The sequence below is a fragment of the Mobula hypostoma genome, chromosome 6 (genome assembly GCF_963921235.1).
Source record: "Mobula hypostoma chromosome 6, sMobHyp1.1, whole genome shotgun sequence".
Lineage (NCBI taxonomy): Eukaryota > Metazoa > Chordata > Chondrichthyes > Myliobatiformes > Myliobatidae > Mobula > Mobula hypostoma.
This window is the reverse complement of record NC_086102.1, coordinates 184664154-184685663: the sequence shown is the minus strand read 5'-3', so window position 1 is coordinate 184685663 and position 21510 is coordinate 184664154. Positions and strand designations below refer to the sequence as shown.

Below are 21510 nucleotides of genomic sequence, written 5' to 3'. Positions count from 1 at the left end.
TCCTTACTACTTTTTGCTTCTACCCTCACTTTACACCCCTCTGTCTCTCTGCACTGGTTCCCAACCCCCTGTTGTGAACTAACCTCCTCTCGCCTAGCCTCTTTAATTTGATTCCCACCCCCCAACCATTCTAGTTTAAAGTCACCTCAGTAGCCCCTGCTAATCTCCCCGCCAGGATATTGGTCCCCCTAGGATTCAAGTGTAACCCGTCCTTTTTGTACAGGTCACGCCTGCGCCAAAAGAGGTCCCAATGATCCAAAAACTTGAATCCCTGCCTCCTGCTCCAATCCCTCAACCTATCCCATTCTTATTTATAATACCTTGATTCCCCTGGTACAAAGTGCGTTTTGGGCATATTCAAAGGCGAATTTTGAGTGTCTACGTTAGCAAAAAAACAGTGCAAGGTTATTTCCTATAAACCAAAAAAAGTTCGCTTCACAGGAAACGAAAATGAAACTGACAACAAACAACCGGAGAGGACGAGGGTAGTTTCCATTCGCTTGTGGAAGATGGCTGCAGACGGTGGTTACCACTATCCTCTCATAGTCGAGGGCAAATGGGATTTGGACGACGCTACCTTTTTCAGAAATAAACTGCAGATTTATTTCCAAAGCAAGAAGAAATCTAACGGCGGAGAATGTATCGTGGAATATGACGATCCTGTCTCAAACCAAGCCGTGGTACGCTTCGTCAGTGACGAAAGTGCGTGAGTTTCTAACTCGCTCCCAAATCGTTAGAATTCATTTTTAGAACCGTTAGAATTCATTTCAGTTGAGATTATAGTTATTTCAGAAGCAGATTTATTTGGCTTTTGATAGTGCAGTGTTAGTTAAGAAAACGGCGAGGAGGAAGACTCGATAGTGAGGGAGGGAGAAGAATTTAGCCCAACAGATCTTGAAGCTCTCGTATTTTACGACATTAATATTTGTAAGATTAGGATTTGTAATATCCTTAAAGTTCACAGATTGGAAAATGGCCGTGTTTACTGCCCGGAGAAAGGAAGGGAAACTTTGCGCTATCACTTCCTTGCTTTGAGAAAGTTTAATATTTATCTCCGCACTGATAGGCTGCAAACCCATGATGAAAATGGGTTGTCGCTACGCTCCGCAAATACTTTATCACTGATGCCAATATGATTACCTATGTCGGCCAAGTTGTTATGGGGAAATTCGTTTTTAATCAAACAAAATATCAAATCTTGCCAAAACGTTGTGTGCTTCTGGAACTGAAGTTATTTTATGTTTTGCAATTGTATCCTATGTCCTTTTCTTGTGTTTTTTTTTTGTCCGGGGAGGTTTGCTAAGGCTATTGGGGAGAGTTTAAACTAGGATTGCTGGGGGATAGGAACCAAACTAAAGAGACGGAGGAAGAGGCTGTTGGTTCACAAATACAGAAAGCTTGGAGACAGATTCTGGAAGGTTGTTATAATGACAGGGTTGCCGTGGTGGGAGATTTTAATTTCCAAATATCGATTGGCATGTCCCTAGAGCGAGAGGTTTAGATGGAGTGGAGTTTGTTAGATGTGTTCGGGAAGGTTTCTTGACACGTGGATAAGATGGGCGAGAATAGGACCAATCAAATGTGACAGTGGAAAAATGTGTATGGAACCAGAGGAGATAGCAGAGGTACTTAATGAGTATTTTGCTTTAGTATTCACTATGGAAAATGTTTTTGGTGATTGTAGGGATGACTGACAGGCTTCAGCATGTAAATATTAAGAAAGAGGATGTGCTGGAGCTTTTGGAAAGCATCAAGTTGGATAAGTCACCAGGACCAGACCAGATGTACCCCAGGCTGGGAGGCGAAGGAGGAGATTGCTGAGCCTCTGGCGATGATCTTTGCATCATCAATGAGGATTGGAGAGGTTCCGGAGGATTGGAGGGTTGCAGATGTTGTTCCATTATTCAAGAAAGGGAGTAGAGATTGCCCAGGAAATTGTACACCAGGGAATCTTACTTCAGTGGTTAGTAAGTTGATGGAGAAGATCCTGAGGCAGAATTTATGAACATTTGGAGAGGCATAATATGATTAGGAATAGTCAGCATGACTTTATCAAAGGCAGGACGTGCCTTACGAGCCTGATTGAATTTTTTGAGGATGTGACTAAACACATTGATGAAGGTAGAGCAGTAGATGTAGTGTATATGGATTTCAGCAAGGCATTTGGCAAGGTACCCCATGTAAGGCTTATTGAGAAAGTAAGGAAGCACTGGATTCAAGGGGACATTGCTTTGTGATACAGAACTGGTTTGCCCACAAAAGGCAAAAAATGGTTGTAGATGGGTCATATTCTGCATGGAAGTCGGTGACCAGTGGTGTGCCTCAGGGATCTGTTCTGCGACCCCTACTCTTTGTGATTTTTATAAATGACCTAGATGAAGAAGTGGAGGGATGGGATGTAAATTTGCTGATGACACAAAGGTTGGCGGTGTTGTGGATAGTGTGGAAAGTTGTCAGAGGTTACAGCGGGACATTGATAGGATGCAAAACTGGGCTGAAAAGTGGCAGATGGAGTTCAACCCAGATAAGAGTGAGGTGGTTCATTTTGGTAGGTCAAGTATGATGGCAGAATATAGTATTAATGGTAAGACTCTTGGCAGTGTGGAGGATCAGAGGGATCTTAGGGTTCGAGTCAATAGGGCACTCAAAGCTGCTGCGCAGGTTGACTCTGTGGTTAAGAAGGCATACGGTGTATTGGCCTTTATCAATCGTGGGATTGAGTTTAGGAGCCGAGAGGTAATGTTGCAGCTATGGAGGACTATAGTCAGACCTCACTTGGAGTACTGTGCTCAGTTCTGGTCGCCTCACTACAGGAAGGATGTGGAAACTATAGAAAGGGTGCAGAGGAGATTTACAAGGATGTTGCCTGCATTGGGGAGCATGCCTTTTGAGAATAGGTTGAGTGAACTCGGCCTTTTTTGATTGGAGCGACGGAGGATGAGAGGTGACCTGATGGAGGTGTATAAGATGATGAGAGGTATTGATCATGTGGATAGTCAGAGGCTTTTTCCCAGGGCTGAAATAGCTGTCACGAGAGGGCACAGTTTTAAGGTGCTTGGAAGTAAGTACAGAGATGTCAGGGGTATGTTTTTTATGCAGAGAGTGGTGAGTGTGTGGAATGGGCTGCTGGCAACGGTGGTGGAGGTGGATACAACAGGGTCTTTTAAGAGACTCCTGGACAGCTACATGGAGCTCAGAAGGAAAAAGGGCTATGGGTAACCCTAGGTAATTACTTAAGTAAGGACATGTTCTGCACAGCTTTACGGGCTGAAGGGCCTGTATTGTGCTGTCGGTTTTCTATGTTTCTATGTCCTAAGGTAAAAACTCGTGATATAAATAGTGTTATTACCAAATTTAAAATGAATCTGTGCAATATATTGAGAAGCAGAAATAATTCTAATCCAAGAATAAAACCATAAGATATAGGAGCAGAATTAGGCCATTTGGCCCATTGAGTCTGTTCCACCATTACATCATTTCCCTCTCAGCCCCAATCACTTGTCTTCTCACCATATCCCCTCATGTCCTGATCAATCAAGAATCAATTCTACCTTAAATATACCCAATGACTTGCCCTCCACAGCTGCCTGTGGCAACACATTCCACAGATTCACTGACTTCTGGCTAAAGAAATTCCGAATCTCTGTTCTAAATAGAAGTCCCTTTATTCTGAGACTGTGTCTTATGGTCTTGGACTCTCCCACCATAGGAAACCTCGGCTCCACATCCACCTTCTCAAGGCTCTTCAACATTCCATAGGTTTCAAGGGCGAGAGGGACAACAAGAAAAAGTCAGAGCAGTAGATAGGTGTCAGTGAGGTTATTCCTCATTCTTCTGAATTCCAGTGGGTAGAGACCCAGAGACTTCAGATGCTGCTCATATGACAAGCCTTTCAATGCTGGAATTATTTTTGTGAACCTCCTTTCAACCCTCTCCAATTTCAGCACATTGTTTCTTAGATAAAGGGCTCAAAGATGGTCACAATACACTCAAGTGAGGCCTCACCAGTGCTTTCCAAAGCCTCAACATTGCATCCTTGCTTTTATATTCTAGTTTTCTCAAAATGAATGCTAATATCACATTTGCCTTTCTCACCTTCAGCTTTAACCTTTAGGGAATCCTGCATGAGGACTTCCAGATCCCTTTGCACCTCAGATTTTGAAATGTCTCTCCATTTACAAGATCGTCTACACTTTTGTTTCTTCTCTCAGTATCATCATCATTATCATCATTAGGTGCCATGCCCAGTTTGAGCTTGGGCCATGGCCCACACACTCCTGTTTCAGGTCAAGTGGATCAATTCATTGGTATTCATTTCCAGTTCTCTGGCAGCTGTCTCCATCATCATTTGTCTTTGTCTTCCTCTTGCTTTCTTCAGTTCAATCTTTCCCATAAGTACCATGCATTCTAACTCCTCTTTCCTCATCACGTGTCACAAGATCGCAAGATCACAAGACAAAGGAGCAGAAGTAGGCCATTCGGCCCATCGAGTCTGCTCTGCAGCTCCCCCATGAGCTAAACTATTCACCCATCTAGTTCCAATTTCCAGCTTTTTCCCCATATCCCTTGATACCCTGACTAATTAGATACCTGTCAATCTCCTCCTTAAACACCCTCAATGATCGGGCCTCCACAGCTGTATGTGGCAACGAATTCCACAAATCCATGACCCTCTGGCTAAAAAAAATTCTCCTCATCTCTGTTTTAACTGGGTACCCTCTAATTCTAAGACTATGGCCTCTTGTCCTGGACTCACCCACCAAGGGAAACAACCTTTCCACATCTACCCTGTCCAACCCTTTCAACATTCGAAATGTTTCTATGAAGTTACATTGCTTTTTCATGATCTCATACATTATTTCTCTTTTTGTGTTTGCTCTGTTCATGACATCCTTATTCGATATTCATTTCGTTCATGATATTCTTTCCATCCTCCTCAAAAACCACATCTCTACTGCTTCAATTCGTTTCCTCATGTTACCAGATATTGTCCAACATTCTGAGCCATATAACATAACTGGATAAACATAGCATTTCAGTACTCTAAGGCGGGTTGTCATGCCTAGTTTAGTATTGGTCAGTATACTCTTCATTCTCGTAAAAGTGTCTTTTGCCATCCCTATTCTTCTTTTGATGTCCATGTCGCACCTGCCATCTGATGTCACCCAGCTTCCTAAGTAGCAAAAGTTCTGTACTTGTTTTATACCTTCCCCGTTTATTCTCAGCCTGCAGATAGGATTCTCCTTCTTTTTGGATATCACCATACATTCTGTTTTTTTGCAATTGATAGATAGACCCATTTTTGCACTTTCTTCAACAACTATATCAATTAAGTTTTGTAGTTCTTCCTCCGTACTTGCAATTAACACAGTGTCATCTGCATATCTGAAACTATTGATGTTTTCACCGCCAACTTTGATTCCCAAGATGTCTCTTATTTTTTGTAATATTGTTTCACTGTACACATTAAATAAATCAGGGGAGAAAACACACCCTTGTCTAATGCCTCTCTTAATTTTTGTAAACTGACTCCCTTTCTATCTATTCTTACAGCGGCAATTTGTTCCCAGTACAGATTCCTGATTAGGCGGCGACCTTTCGAATCTAGATCTAGAGTTCCCTGAAATATTTCAAATAACTTATTGTGCTTCACTTTATCAAATGCTTTTGTGTAGCCAATAAAACAAACAAATCTTTTTGCACTTGAATAGCTCATTCTTATAGTATCCTTAACATCAATATTGCGTTTCTTGTACGTTTGTCTTTCACAAAACCACAGTGTTCTTTACCTGTTTCAGCTTGAATCTTATTTTTAGCGCTTGTCATCAAAATTCTTATAAGTATCTTGGTGATATGACTCATTAAACTTATGGTCCTATGTAACTCACATTCTATTGCTCCAGGTTTCTTAGGAAGAGTGATAAATACTGATTTTTACATCTCTTCTGGTATTATTCTAGTCTCATAAATGTCATTGATTCAATCAGTAAGTTTTTCAATTCCATAATCTTCAAGGGCGATAATTTGTTCTATTACTAATTCGGTATACTGATCTCTTACCTTGAGGGACAACGTCATACTCCTTTTGCACAGCTGTCTGTGCAGTATGCTTTAGTCCAACATGTCTGTCAGAGAACCTTGGCTGTAGATCAATGACTCAGGTGTTGCTTCCGTCCCTTCGCTTGCCCAGTTTGTCCTAGGCAGAGGAATAGTTACCAAAATTAGTAATTTTATAATTATTACTATTTAAATTGCTGATTATTCCTTTGACAACAACTCACTTGCTGGTGATCTTTCCTCAAGCAGTCTCTCAAGACTGAGGTTTTGGGAATTTGAGGTGGCTAATGAGGCCAGTGTGGGGACTGCAGACTCTTCTCCGTACGGGGCAGGAGGTGCCTGACTGGCAGGTGTGCAGTTTGTGAGGTGGAATGTGATGGGTTTTCAGAGTCCAATTAATCGGCAGAGATACTATTACTGCTGATCGATACTGGTTATTCCAGTTGTACATGGTTCTCACCCCCCCCCCCATATTTCTTTAATCTCCAGGCCTATATCTTCCCCCCCCCCCTCACCATTCCCCATCCCCTTTTCTCTCTCTCACCTCATCTCCTTGCCTGCCCATCACCTCCCTCTTGTGCTCCTCCCCCCTTTTCTTTCTTCCAATTAAAATCCTATTGGATTCCCCTTTCTCCAACCCTGTATCTCTTTCACCAATCAACTTCCCAACTTTAACCCTCCCCCCTTCAAGTTTCACCTATCACCTTGTGTTTCTCTCTCCCCAGCTCCCACCTTTTAAATCTACTCCTCAGCTTTCTCTCTCCAATCATGCTGAAGGGTCTCAGCCTGAAACGTGGACTGAACTCTTTTCCATAGATGCTTTCTGGTCTACTGAGTTCCTCCAGCATTTTGTGTGAGTTGTTTGGATTTCCCACATCGGCAGATTTTCTCTTTATAGTATCATTGGTTGTTAGCCTGTAGTTTCAATTGACTTCTAAAACTTGTATTGCGAATGGGGATTGATCTTGCAAGTAAGGAATTCAAACGTACGCAGTTTATTAAATGGTCAGTATCTAACTGCTGCTCAATTCTGTATTAAAATGTCATTTCTCTTTTTAGGTTTCAGAACAGTGTTGTGACAGGGGCCATACTGTTCCCTTGTGCACTAGTAAAATAAAGCACGATTGAGAGGGGTGGGGGCATTAATGAAAGTTTGAGAAATCAATGTTCATGCCTTTGGGTTGGAGGTTACTCAGACAAAACATAAGATGTTGTTCTTCCAACCTGAGTGCACCCTATCGCGACAGTAAGGGAGACCATGGATAGACTTTTTGGAATGGGAATAGGAAGTGGAATTAAAATGAGTGGCCACTGGGAGATCCTGGTGGATGGAGCGTTCCTGCTTGGCGAAGTGGTCTCCCAATCTCCGGTGGGTCTCACTGATATACCGGGAGCACTGGACACAGTAGATGACCACAACACACTCATGGGTGAAGTGTTGCCTCACCTGGAAGGACTGTTTGGGACCCTGAATGGTAGTGAGGGAGGAGGTGTCGAGGCAGGTGGTGTACTTGTTCTGCTTGCAAGGAGGGACAAATGGACAAAGGAGTTGCTTAGGGACCAATCCCTGGAGAAAGTGGGGGTGGGGAGGGAAAAAATGTGCTTGGTGGCGACATCTTGCAAATGGCGGAAGTTCTGGAGAATTACGTGGGACGCGGAGGCTGGTGGTGTGGTAGGTGAGAACAAGGTGAACCCTATCCCTGATAGGGTGGCGGGAGGATGGGGTGAGAGCAGACATGCGTGAAATGGGAGAGATGCAGTTGAGGGCAGCATTGATGGTGGAGGAATGGAAGCCCCTTTCTTTAAAAAACATCTCCTTCGTTCTGGAATGAAAAGCCTCATCCTGAGAGCAGATGTGGCAGAGACGGAGGAATTGAGAGAAGGAGATGACGTTTTTACAAGTAACAGGGTGGGAAGAGGTAAAGTCCAGGTAGCTATGGGAGTCAGTGGGTTTATAATAGACATCAGTCGATAAGCTGTCTCTAGAGATAGAGACAGTGAGATTGAGAAAGGGGAGTAGGTGTCGGTAATGGACAGTAAATTTGAGGTCATAGTGAAAGTTGGAGGCAAAAAGTGAACCAATGATACTATTTAGAAGTTGGTAAAGTAATTGTCCTTTGGTTTGTGTTGCTTGAATCCTTCAGTTACCTAATTGTTGCAGTAAGCCAAAATTGCACCTGTCTTATGCAGTGCAGGAGGGAAGCAGGCCTCACTTGCCTTGGCTGTCTGCACTCTATCTGCAACTTTATACTTGCCTCAACATTAATTAACCCATGCCTTGCCACAGTTTCCACACAGTCAACAGAGATTTGGGTGGCCACATGTTTATCAAGTAGAAAGATGGAGTGGGGCCAGAGTTCTGGTCCAGAGTTGATAGACAGGTGAAGAGAAAAGGAGAGGGAAGGGGAAGTTAGAGAAATCGCTATTCATGCCATAAGTTTGGGGGCTATTTAGGCTGTTAATTCCGGTACCAACATATATAGAAAATACTGGCCTCATTTCCCCCTACATATCGGTGTTGGCGCGTGGCCAAGTGGTTAAGGCGTTAGACTAGTGATCGGAAGGTCGCGAGTTTGAGCCTCAACCGAGGCATCGTGTTGTGTCCTGTTAAGGTACTTAACCACACATTGCTCCTGCAAATTTATAGCCCAGCAGCGGTGGTTGGTACAGTATGGACAAGACAGGTAAATACAAGCAGGCTTTTTCCAGTTGGGGTGGGTGAGATTAGAACCAGATGTCGTGGGTTAAGGGTAAAAGGTGGAATGTTCACAGGGAACATGAGGGGAGTTCCTTCACTCAGAGGGTAGTGAGTGTGGAACGAGCTGCCAGTGGAAGTGGTGGATGCAGGTTTGGTTTCAACACTTGGGAGAAATTTGGATAGGTACATAGTCGAGATGGGACATGGAGGGCTGTGGTTCAGGTGCAGGTCGATGGGACTAGGTAGATTAATAGTTCAGCATGGACTAGATGGGCCAAAAGGCCTGTTTCTGTGCTGTAGTTTTCTATAATTATGATCGCTCTCAGTCTCCTAAACTCCAAGCAATGAAGTCCTAACCTGTCCAAACTCTCCTTTTCACTAAGTTTTCAAGTCCTGGCAACAGTCTTGTAAATCTTTTCTGCACTTTTTTCAGTTTACTAAAATTTTTTTATTAGTGGGGTAACCAAAACTGAACAGGACATGTCAACCTATGGCCTCCTCTTGTGGCAAGATGAGGCCACCCTCAGGGTATATTTCACCTCATATTCCGTCTGGGTAGTCTCCAACCTGATGGTGTAAATATCAATTTCTCCTTCTGCTTTAAAAAAAATTCTCCCTCTCTCCTCTTCCTCTATTCCCCACTCTTACCCTAGCCACTTACCTTTTTTCTCCTGCCTATCACTTACTCTGGGTTCCCCGCCCCACTTCTCTTTCCCCTACAGACCTTGCTCCTCTCCTGTCAGATTCCTTCTTCTCCAGCCCTTGACCTTTCCCACCAACCTAGCTTCACCTCTGACCTTCTAGCTTGCCTCCTTCACCTCCCCGCACATTCTAGCTTCAGCCCTTGCCCTTTCAGTCCTGAAGAAAGGTCCCGGCCCAAAACATTGACTGTTTATTCATTTCCATAGATGCTACCCGACCTGCTGAGTTCCTCTAGCTTTTTGTGCATGTTACTGCAGCTGCCATTTCTTCTTTTGAATTATCTACTTATATATATTATATAGTTGCATTGAATTATTATTATATAGTTACATTCTCACTTCATGGAAACAGGTGAATGTATGTACAACTTTTCAGACAGTATTGATGTTAAACCTGTGCTAATTTGTACAAGGTGACTTCCTTTTACTGAACATTGGCAGAATAATGTGCTGACATACAGCATTTGACTTTGAAGAAAATAAACACATTAATTTTTACTGTTCAGTGATACAGTCCAAAATATTCAGTTATCTGTCTGAAACACGTGGTGACTTAAAGCAAAATTTAGTATCTTTAATTGCTTCTAATAATTTCTTTAGTAAGGTCCCTTGTATTGGAGAAGAAAACTCACCAGATTGATCTGCAAAAGAAAGGGATTATTAATCTTACTGTCAGACTTCCATCTGAGACAGCTGTGGGCAAGGATGAGGCAGGAGCAACACAAACTCCAGATCAAAATGTAAGTTTTCTGTACATTGTGTAAATGGTCATCATAAAGCAATATTATGATTTTTTTCAATTTTGACATTATTCTTATGCTTCAACAGATTGTGGCTTGCAGAGGAAACCAACCCACTCCAGGAAAAGGTACTTGTGCTTCTTTTAAAAATGTTACAGAATTGATTCTCTGAAAGTGAGGATACTGACAAATTTTGATATAACAGGGGCTTGTAAAACAAGGGTTTAACAACAGAATAATTTGAATCCTCCTGATGTGGCTGATTTTTGGCTAGTGCCTAGGCCCTTGTGTTTCTTTTGTGCCGATAAGCTGTTTGCCTTATTGGTCATGTCTGTGTTTCTCATATTTGTAATTTTAGCTATTCTGCTCTGATCTGTATAGCACTTTTGTCAATGTAGGTTGTTTTTACATGTGCTATATAAATAAATTTGACTTGACTTGACTTAATGTTTATATGTTGACTTGAAACCCGCATCTAAAGTAGTTAGAATGTGCTTTAGACACATTGGCCTTCATAAATCAAAGTACTCAGTACAAAAGAGGGGATGTTATGTCAAAGTTGTATAAGATGTTAGTGAGGCCTAATTTGAGTACTGTGTGCAGTTCTGGTCACCTGCCTAGAGGAAGGACATAAACAAGGTTGAAAGTAAATGGAGAAAAATTACAAGGATGTTGCCGGGTTTATAAGGAAAGATTGAATAGGTTCAGACTTTATTCCTTAGAACTTAGAATATTGAGAGGAGATTTGATAGAGGTATACAAAATTATGAGGGGCTTTGATAGGGTAAATGCAAGTAGGCTTTTGCCGCAGAGGTTGGGTGGGACTACAACTAGAGGTCATGTGTTAAGAGTTGAAGGTGAGAAGTTTAAGGGGAACATGAGGGAAAACTACTTCACTCAAAGGGTTGTGAGATTGTGCATGTGAACTCGATTTCAATGTTTAAGCGAAGCTTGGGTAGATAATGGATGGTAGGGGTATGGAGAGCTATGGCCCCTCTGCAGATTGATAGGAGTAGGCATCTTAAATGGTTTAGACGTGGACTAGATAAACGTGTTTCTGTGCTCCACTTTTCTATGTCAAATTGAGTGACTGAGGCAGAAGGCAGAAGTAAATACTGCAGAGTTAATCAAATTAAAACATCTTGGCCTTCCGTCTAAAAATCTGATTTAGGTGGATTCATCTGACTAACTGGGTTTGGAGTTAGTTAAAATGTGTAACAATCTGGGCACCCTTGCGCAAATTGAACATGTTTTGAATATGACCGATCCTATCAAGTAAAATCTGGACAGTAGCGTGGGAGATTGCAATTAAAACTGAAGTTGGTCAAAAACTGAACAGCTGTTTCCTTGATAGTGGTTCCAATGATAAGGTAAAATTTACATTATGCCGCTGGTGTTTCGAGCACCAGTGAAGGTTCTCCATCTCAGGCGGTGCTTGGCGCCTGCTTCATTGTGGCAGTAGTTCAGTTTTCATGACCGTCAGTCCTGCACGTTCCAGATGGAGACTTGGGAATACCGTTGTAGGAGTCTTCATTGCTGGTTCCTTAACAGTTTTGCTTTACCAGTCAGGGCTGTTAACCATGAGCTGAACGTCCAAACCTGGAGGACCAGTGGATGACTCCTTTTTTTGTCCTCTACCCTTTGATCTGTTTGGCATGGGTGACCCTACCAAGAGCTAAAGCTCAAAGCCCTGACTCCAGCCAACATCGCTCTCCCAGGTTATTGAGGCACACAGGCCTCCAAACCATGAGAAGGTTGTGGTCCTGCTGGTTGGATTAGGTAAAACAAAACAGCTTTACTTTCTCTTATTTCTCAGTGGTATACAGAATATTGGGGCTGAAAATATATTAACTGTTGATCCTAATTATGATTAGCTAGATGATAAATATTGTTGACTGTCATAATGCTGTAAGTCTGGTCAAGGCCAATGTCATTGGTGTAAAGTAGCCATATGGTGCAGAATCATTCCACCTCCCACTTTCCATTGGGAGATGGCTCTTGCCACTATCTAGTCAATCAGGAAGAATCACTATCATAACATGTCAGAAATGTAAGCATCTGTGCTAAACTTCCATCAACTAGCATAACAGTAAACCTCCCAAACTGCCTTCACTTAACTATTTCCCAACTTAGAAGTTCTCTCCCCTAGCCAAGCGTTCTCAATATGAAGGACTGCCGATTGAATATTCAAAGGTGTATCCATCCAAAATGGAACCTTATGTGCACCAAAATGGATCAGAAAGTTGATGCATATGAATCTCTGTGTGATCTACCATTTCTAACACAAAAAGTCTTGAAATAGCTGAATATTTCAGCCCCACTTTTTGTTCACTGACCATAATGACAGATAGTGGCTTCTCTTTGAATGACCGAATAGTAATGTTGTACAATGTTCCTTCTCTTGTATACTTCATTCATCTTGTAGTTTGGTCATAGCCCCAAGCTCTATTCCCAAGTAAAGCACTGAAGGAGATTGCTTCAAAATGATGCCTGACTATTAAAAATGTTTATAGTTGTTTTTGGTTATCTTCATAAGGGCTTGATGTTACTTTGGAGGATAAAGCCCGAGGATAATTAGGTACAGTTTGGAGACTAAAGAGCCTGCAGATGTTGAACAAACAGACTCTGGAAGAACTCACCAAGATGAGCATCATTTGTGGAGGCAAAAGATGTAGCTTGATGTTTCAGTTACAACCCTGTATCGTGAACAGGAGAGACTTGTTGTTTTTATTTTTTTTATTGAGATACAGAACAGGCCCTTCTGGCCCTTTGAGCCACACTGCCCAGCTACCCCCCCCCCCCAATTTAACCCTCGCCTAATCACAGGACAATTTACAATGACCAATTAACCTACTAACCGGTACATCTTTGGACTGTGGGAGGAAACTGGAGTGCCCGGAAGAAATCTATGCAGTCACGGAGAGAGCATACAAACTCCTTGCGGGGAGCAGCAGGAATTGAATCCGGGTCACCCGTACTGTAAAGCGTTGTGCTAACCACTACGTTACTGTGCATGGTGTGCAGCAGTATGTATGTGGCGGGGGGTGGGGGGAACAGAGGCTGTAAGTGATGGGTGGAACCTGATGGGGAGGGGATGATGGGTAGATAGAACCAAGTAGGGGGAGAAGATGGGTGAGGTGAACAAAGAGGGAAGGGAACCAGATGGGCAAGTGTGTGTGGAGGGAGAGGGAGGGAGGAAGAGAGAGTACCAGAGGGGTAGGTTACCTGAAATTGAAGAAGTTGGTAAGATTTGAGAAGGGCAAGGAGCTAACATTATTCCCACCCCACCACTCACATGTACTGTGTATGTTACATATTAGCAGATCTAGTTTTAGATACACTTGAGGACTAAAGGCAAACACAGCCCCAGTGCATCAAGGCACCAGTCTCCTGGTAGCTACCCAATAATGTAGCGTCCTCTGCAAAAAAAGTTTTTTTCCCATAAGTTTTATCATAGTCCATGATAAAGCAATACAGAAACTTCCTTATACAGTATACTTGCCTATAGTTAAGAAAGCAAAACATAGAGGCTGACAAGGGATAAAGCGGGTGAAGTGATTGGATAAAGATTTGATAAATGAAGCATAATGCAGGAAAATATACAAATACTGTTCGGTTTAAGATGGCACTGGTGAAGCTTAGCGATCTCTTGTTGGAGGCCAATGAAACAAAGTAAGCAACTAAATACTTTGTTAATCACACTTTTTCTGTTAAACAATCAAACGATGGTCTGTAACTTCCCTTTAGACTAGGAGACATTTGGATGCGGCAGAACCATGGTGTGGCGAGGCAGTGGTAAAGACCCAGGGTTTGATCAATTAGAGCACCGGGCTGAATTGGAAAGGTCGGATGCAGACTGAATTGAGCTGGTGGAGCCCAGGCTCCAGAGCGAGTCGAAGTGACAGTGCCTAACGGTTAGATGATGATTGAAGTGTGGGCCGAATTGGAAAGGTCAAGGTGTCAGGGCTCAAGGCGAGGGGGACAGGCTGGTTCAGCTCACTGCTCTGTGATGTTAACTGAGCTCTGCACTGAACTGGTGGTCTGTGATTTTGTGTCAGTGGATGGACTCTGTGTGGACCTCAGTTCTGGATGCTGTTTGCTTGCTTTTATTGTTTGCATGATTTGTTTTTCCTACATATTGGGTGTTTGATGGTCTTTTTTTAATGTGTTCTTCTGGGTTTCTTTGTTTTCTGGCTGCTTGTAAGGAGACTTATCTTAAATTTGTATAATGTATACATATCTTGATATTAAATGTTCTTAGAACTTTGAAATGTTGATTTAGTTAGGATTTTTTTCAAAACGCATTTTCTAGATGATGAGAGTTTACAGGGCTCTGAGATACAAAGGTTCCAGTGTCCAAGTGCATGATTTAGAAAAGGTTAGTATGCAGGTACAGCAGGTAGTCAGGAAATGTAACGCTTTTGTTCAAGGAATTGAATATAGAAGTGTGAGCTTCAGTTATATAGGACATATTATTTAAGGAAAGATGTTAATGCTTTGGAAGGAATTCAGGTAAGATTTACTGGACTAATATGTGCCATAGAAAGACTTCAAAACTTGTAAACAATGGGAAATCTTGGGGATAGAATGCATTATGGCAGAGGAAGTATTGGAGGGAGGCAGATACAACTTCAGGGCCTGATCAGGTGCATCCAAAAACACCGTGAGAAGCTTCCGTAAGTGAGCAGAACATCCACCCCATAACTCACCCATCCCATGAGTGCTGGGCTGGACATCCTGCTCACCTAAGGAAGGTGAAGCATCTTCCATAATCCAGACGTAATGGTCGCTGCAGAACCACTGTTTGGCTTTTCCATGCAGGAGATCGTAATAATACTTATTGATCCTAGTGGGAAATTACTTTGTTACAGCAGCAACATTTAAAAACACACTTGGCAATAATAATAAATATAATAATATTAAATAATGAAGTACAGAATAATAATATACACAATAATTTACCAATGTGCAATAATAATGTACAGAATAATAAAACAGAGACTATTCTACTATGATGTGTGTTCTGTCACACAGAGATGAACTGTTCTATGTCCTTATTGCATTTGGGAGGAAAGATTTTCTACAGCTGCCCTTGTGACAGCAGAGCTGAATGAGTCTATTCGAAAGGGTGCTCTGCTGCTTTTTCAATAGGTCATGGAGAGGATGTGCCTGATTATCCACAATGAATAACAGGTTGTGTAGTGACCTCCTCTCCACCACTAACTCAAGAGTCCGGGTTGTAGCCAAGGATGGATTCAGCCTCCAATACTCGAGCTACAGCCTTGCGGTCGTCGCAGTCACTGCAGCTCGCGGGGTCGTTATGGAACGTACTCCGGCCTAAAGAGCAGAATCGGTCTGTGCACACCGATCTTCACTATAAACCTACGCAGAGCAGGTGGGGGAAAAATGTCCTGCAGCGATGGAGTTCCCTCCTGATCTTCACAGCGAAGAACCAACTGTTATCCTCATGGGAAGCTAGAGTAAAATTTCCGGGAATCCTGGCTGAGTTATTTGCAATGGGATGGATGAAGTGCCAGAAGACCTGAGGGTAGTTAATGTGCATTTTTTTAAGAAGGACTGCAAAGCAAAATCTGAGAATTTCAGAGTAGTAAGTAGGCAATTTACCAGAGGGGATGCTGCTTGTAGAAGAATGCAGAACAAGTGGTTGATTTTAAAAAAGGGATGAGATGAAATTACTTCTCTGAGGTTTGTGAGTCATTAGAATTCTGTTCTTCAAAATTACAGTGAAGCTGAGTCTTTCAAGATACAGAGGTGGGAAAAAACTTGATTTTAAAAAAAGGTGAATAGAATAAATTAGTAGACTGGAATGTGGTGTTAAAAGTTTCAATCAGATCAGCCATAATGTTATTAAATGGCAGACAGACTCAGAGCAAGTAGCCTACCCCTGTTTCTGATTCATATACTGCATTCTTATCTTAGTATGATTCATTTTGTTAATATTTGTGTATCTGTTTTAAAAACTAATTAATTAGTTAAATAATTTTCAAAATCTATCTATTAAATCTATCAAAATCTATCTAATTTTATCTATTGTTAAATGGGCTACTCAACTTATGACAGTACATCTGTATGCTTTTCATCTAGAAAAACTGGCTGAGCAATGTCTTCAGGATGAAAAGAGAGCAATTAGTGGAATATTGTCCAGTGACAATGTAAGCGATAACAGTCTCCGAAAATACTTTGAAAATTTCATTACTGGTGGTGGATCCCTCACATTCTTTAGCCGAGAGGGCAGAAATATAACAGTGTCCTTTGAAAATGTTGAAGGCAAGTAGAGTTGCAAATATTTTGAAATATAAAATGGAGAAGTATAATATATAACCAGTGTTGTGCTTTCTTAGTTTTTATTTCATTTCATTGTCTCTGTTTAGAATTAATACAATTTTAATGATTAATAAATATATAATTTAAAATTTATAAACCTAGATATTAAGGTAAAATTTAGAAATAGAAGGTGTGGACTATTTTGTAAATAGGTAGAAAATTCCAAAATCAGAGATGCAGAGGGACTTGGGAGTCCGCATGCGGGATACCCTGAACGTTAACCTCTTGGTTGAGGTGGTGGTGAGGAAATGCAATATTAGCATTCATTTCAAGAGGACTAGAATATAAAAGCAAGGATGTAATGCTGTGGCTTTATAAGGCAGTGGTCAGACAGTACTTAGAGAACTGTGAGCAGTCCTGGGCCCCTTATCTAAGAAAAGTTGTGCTGGCATTGGAGAGGGTCTAAAGAAAATTCATGGGAATGACGCCAGGAATGAAAGTGTTAACATATGAGGAGCGTTTGATGACTTTGGGGCTTTACTTGATGGACTTTAGAAGATTGAGAAGGAATCTCATTGAGACCTATTGAACATTGAAAGTCTGAATAGAGTGGATGTGGAGAGAATTTTTTTATAATGGGGAGTCTAGGACCAGAGGGCATAACCTCAGAATTGAGGGAAGTTCATCTAGGACAGAGAGAAGGAAAATTTTCTTTAAACATGATGGTAAATCTGTGGAATTCTTTGTCACAGATGGCTGTGCAGGCCAAGTCAGTGGATATATTAAAGGCAGAGGTTGATAAGTTATTGATTAATCAAGGTGCTGGAGGTTATGGGGAAAAGGCAGAAGAATGGAGATGAGAAGGACAATAAAAAAACCATGGTGGGAGGCAGAGCAGACTCGAGCTGAATGGCCTGATTCTGCTCCTAGGAATTATGGTCGTCTTGTCTAAAAGGCTTTACCCAGATATTTTGGACAAAAGAAAAATTAATTCAGTCTGCCTGATATTGTATATTTGAACATACAGTTCGAAGTGTAGCAGACATGTGGTTTCTCACAAAGGAAATTGCTGATCTTGCTTGTTTTTAAAGAAGGCTTTAAAAACATTGCCATCCTTGGTGTTGGTGTAATGCAGTTTGTGATACCTTTGGTCAAACCTGATGCAGCTCCAGCATATTCAGCATGAATTTCCAAGTGAACGACTCACCCACCTCGTATTCCTGCTAAGGATCACTTCAGCCAATTTGATTAGTTTCATAAAGAAATTGATGAGAGAGCTGGTTACAGCCAAGGAACAACTAAGATTGCTTAATGAGCTTAGTCAATTGGTTGAATGCCTTTCTGTACTGTAAAGAAATGATTTAAATAGAGTATGGGATCTGAGCTTGAATTTGAATTGAATTTAATTTATTTCTTGCGTCCTTCACATAAATGGTGGGTAAAAATCTTTACGTTACGGCTCCATCTAAATGTGCACATTATAGTAATTTATAATAAATGTAATATACAGCAGGACAGTCAATGTAGCATAGCAATACAATTGTGTCAGCATGAATTAATCAGTCTGATGCCCTGGTGGAAGAAGATGTCCCAGAGCCTGTTGGTCCTGGCTTTTATGCAGTGGTACCGATTCCCGGATGGTAACAGCTGGAACAGTTTGTGGTGGGGTGACTCTGGTTTCCAATGATCTTTCGGGCCCTTTTACACATCTGTCTTTGTAAATGTTCTGAATAGTGGGAAATTCACATCTACAGTTGCGCTGGGCTATCCACACCATTCTCTGTAGAGTCTTGCTATTGAGGGAAGTGCAGTTCTAGGCAGTGATGCAGCCAGTCAGGATGCTCTCAATTGTACCCCTGTAGAAAGTCCTTAGGATTTGGGAACTCATATGAAACTTCTTCATCCGTCTGGTTCTTTTTTCACCCACACAGCCAGTTTGTACAGACCATGTGAGATCCTCAGTGATGTATATGCTGAGAAACTTAAAGCTGTCCATTCTCTCAACCCCAGATCCATAGATGTCAATAGGGCTTAGCCTGTCTCCATTCCTCTTGTAGTCCACAACCAGCTCCTTTGTTTTTGTGACCCAGTACAGAAGATTTTAAGCTATGCCTCTTATCAAAATATTCCAGGTCAGCGAAAATTTCTCCGAGTGTGGCCTGGCAACAAAAACGCAAGACAATTAATTACTCCCCCTTCCCTCTTCTTTTCCTCAGTCTGGCCTCTTACCTCTTCTCAACTGCCTGTTAGACCATAAGACCATAAGAGACCATAAGACAAAGTAGCAGAAGTAGGCCATTCGGCCCGTCGAGTCTGTTCCGCCATTTTATCATGAGCTGATCCATTTTATCCTATTTAGTCCCACAGCCCCGGCTTCTCACCATAACCTTTGATGCCCTGGCTACTCAGATACCTATCAATCTCTGCCTTAAATACGCCCAATGACTTGGCCTCCACTGCTGCCCGTGGCAACAGATTCCATAGATTCACCACCCTCTGACTAAAAAAATTTCTTCACATTTCTGTTCTGAAAGGGCGCCCTTCAATCCTGAAGTCATGCCCTCTCGTAGTAGACTTCCCCCATCATGGGAAGCAACTTTGCCACATCCACTCTGTCCATGCCTTTTAACATTCAAAATGTTTCTATGAGGTCTCCCCTCATTCTTCTAAACTCCAAGGAATACAGTCCAAGAGCGGACAAACGTTCCTCATATGTTAACCCTCTTATTCCCGGAATCATTCTCGTAATCTTATCTGTACCCTCTCCAACGTCAGCACATCCTTTCTTAAATAAGGAGACCAAAACTGCCCACAGTACTCCAAGTGAGGTCTCACCAGCGCCTTATAGAGCCTCAACATCACATCCCTGCTCCTATACTCTATTCCTCTAGAAATGAATGCCAACATTGCGTTCGCCTTCTTCACTACTGACTCAACCTGGAGGTTAACTTTAAGGGAATCCTGTATGAGGACTCTCAAGTCCCGTTGCATCTCAGAACTTTGAATTCTTTCCCCATTTAAATAATAGTCTGCCCGTTTATTTTTTCTGCCAAAGTGCATACCCATACACTTTCCAACATTGTACTTCATTTGCCACTTCTCTGCCCATTCTTCCAATCTATCCAAGTCTCCCTGCAGACTCTCCGTTTCCTCAGCACTACCGGCCCCTCCACCTATCTTCGTATCGTCAGCAAACTTAGCCACAAAGCCATCTATTCCATAATCCAGATCGTTGATGTACAATGTAAAAAGAAGCAGCCCAACACTGATCCCTGTGGAACACCACTGGTAACCGACAGCCAACCAGAATAGGATCCCTTTATTCCCACTCTCTGTTTCCTGCCAATCAGCCAATGCTCTATCCACGTATGTAACTTTCCCGTAATTCCATGGGCTCTTATCTTGTTAAGTAGCCTCATGTGTGGCACCTTGTCAAAGGCCTTCTGAAAATCCAAATATACAACATCCACTGCATCTCCCTTGTCCAGCCTACTGGTAATTTCCTCAAAAAATTGTAATAGGTTTGTCAGGCAGGATTTTCCTTTAAAGATTATGCTGAGTTCTGCCTATCTTGTCATATGCCTCCTGGTACTCTGTAACCTCATCCTTGACAATCGACTCCAACAACTTCTCAACCACCAACGTCAAGCTAACAGGTCTATAATTTCCTTTTTGCTTCCTTGCCCCCTTCTTAAATAGCGGAGTGACATTTGCAATCTTCCAGTCTTCCAGAACCATGCCAGAATCTATCGACTTTTGAAAGATCATCGCTAATGCCTCCGCAATCTCCACAGCTACTTCCTTCAGAACACGAGGGTGCATTCCATCTGGTCCAGGAGATTTATCGACCTTTAGCCTATTCAGCTTCCTGAGTACTTTCTCTGTCGTAATTGTGACTGCGCACACTTCTCTTCCCTGCCACCCTTGAGTGTCCGGTATCCTGCTGTCTTCCTCAGTGAAGACTGATGCAAAATACTTGTTCAGTTCCTCTGCCATCTCCTCATCCCCCATTACAATTTCTCCAGTATCATTTTCTATCGGTCCTATATCTACTCTCACCTGTCTTTTACTCTTTATATACTTGAAAAAGCTTTTATTATCCTCTTTGATATTATTTGCTAGTTTCCTTTCATAGTTAATCTTTTCTCTCTTAATGACCTTCTTGATTTCCTTTTGTAAGGTTTTAAAAACTTCCCAATCCTCTGTCTTCCCACTAATTTTTGCTTCCTTGTATGCCCTCTCCTTTGCTTTAACTTTGGCTTTGACTTCTCTTGTCAACCACGGTTGCATCCTTTTTCCACTCGAAAATTTCTTCTTTCTTGGAATATACCTGTCTTGCACAGTCCTCATTTTTCGCATAAACTCCAGCCACTGCTGCTCTGCCGTCTTTCCCACCAGTGTCTCTTTCCAGTCAACTTTGGCCAGTTCCTCTCTCATGCCACTGTAATTTCCTTTACTCCACTGAAACACCGACACATCAGATTTCGGCTTCTCTTTTTCTAATTTCACAGTGAACTCAATCATGTTATGATCACTGCCTCCTAAGGGTTCCTTCACCTCAATCTCTCTAGTCGCCTCCGGTTCATTACACAATACCCAATCCAGTACAGCCGATCCCCTAGTGGGCTCAACAACAAGCTGTTCTAAAAAGCCATCTCGCAGACATTCTACAAATTCTCTCTCTTGAGATCCAGTGTCGATCTGATTTTTCCAATCTACTCGCATGTTAAAATCTCCCACAATTATCATAACACTGCCCTTCTGACAAGCCTTTTCTATTTCCAGTTGTAATTTGTAGTCTACATCCCTGCAGCTGTTTGGAGGCCTATAAATAACTGCCATCAGGGTCTTTTTACCTCTGCTATTCCTCAGCTCAACCCATAAAGATTCTGCACCTTCCGATCCTATATCACCTCTTTCTAACGATTTAATATCATTTCTTACCAATAAAGCCACGCCTCCTCCTCTGCCTACCTTCCTATCCTTCCGATACACCGTGTATCCTTGGACGTTCAGCTCCCAGAGACGT

The 21510-nt window shown here is 42.1% G+C and overlaps 1 protein-coding gene across 3 annotated transcripts in view; it reads left to right on the top strand.

Annotated features, from left to right (window-relative positions):
- Nucleotides 1–360: 360 nt before the first annotated feature.
- LOC134348674 (protein mono-ADP-ribosyltransferase PARP14-like) overlaps nucleotides 361–21510 on the top strand; it is an 86498-nt gene continuing 65348 nt past the window's right edge. The window contains exons 1-4 of one of the 3 annotated variants that reach the window (XM_063052440.1): nucleotides 361–702; nucleotides 10057–10196; nucleotides 10285–10324; nucleotides 16302–16484. In XM_063052440.1, the coding sequence (XP_062908510.1) occupies nucleotides 510–702; nucleotides 10057–10196; nucleotides 10285–10324; nucleotides 16302–16484 (556 nt within the window). In that variant the 5' untranslated portion in view covers nucleotides 361–509. The remainder of the gene's footprint in view (nucleotides 703–10056; nucleotides 10197–10284; nucleotides 10325–16301; nucleotides 16485–21510) is intronic. The other 2 variants (XM_063052443.1, XM_063052441.1) reach the window with 2 other exon arrangements.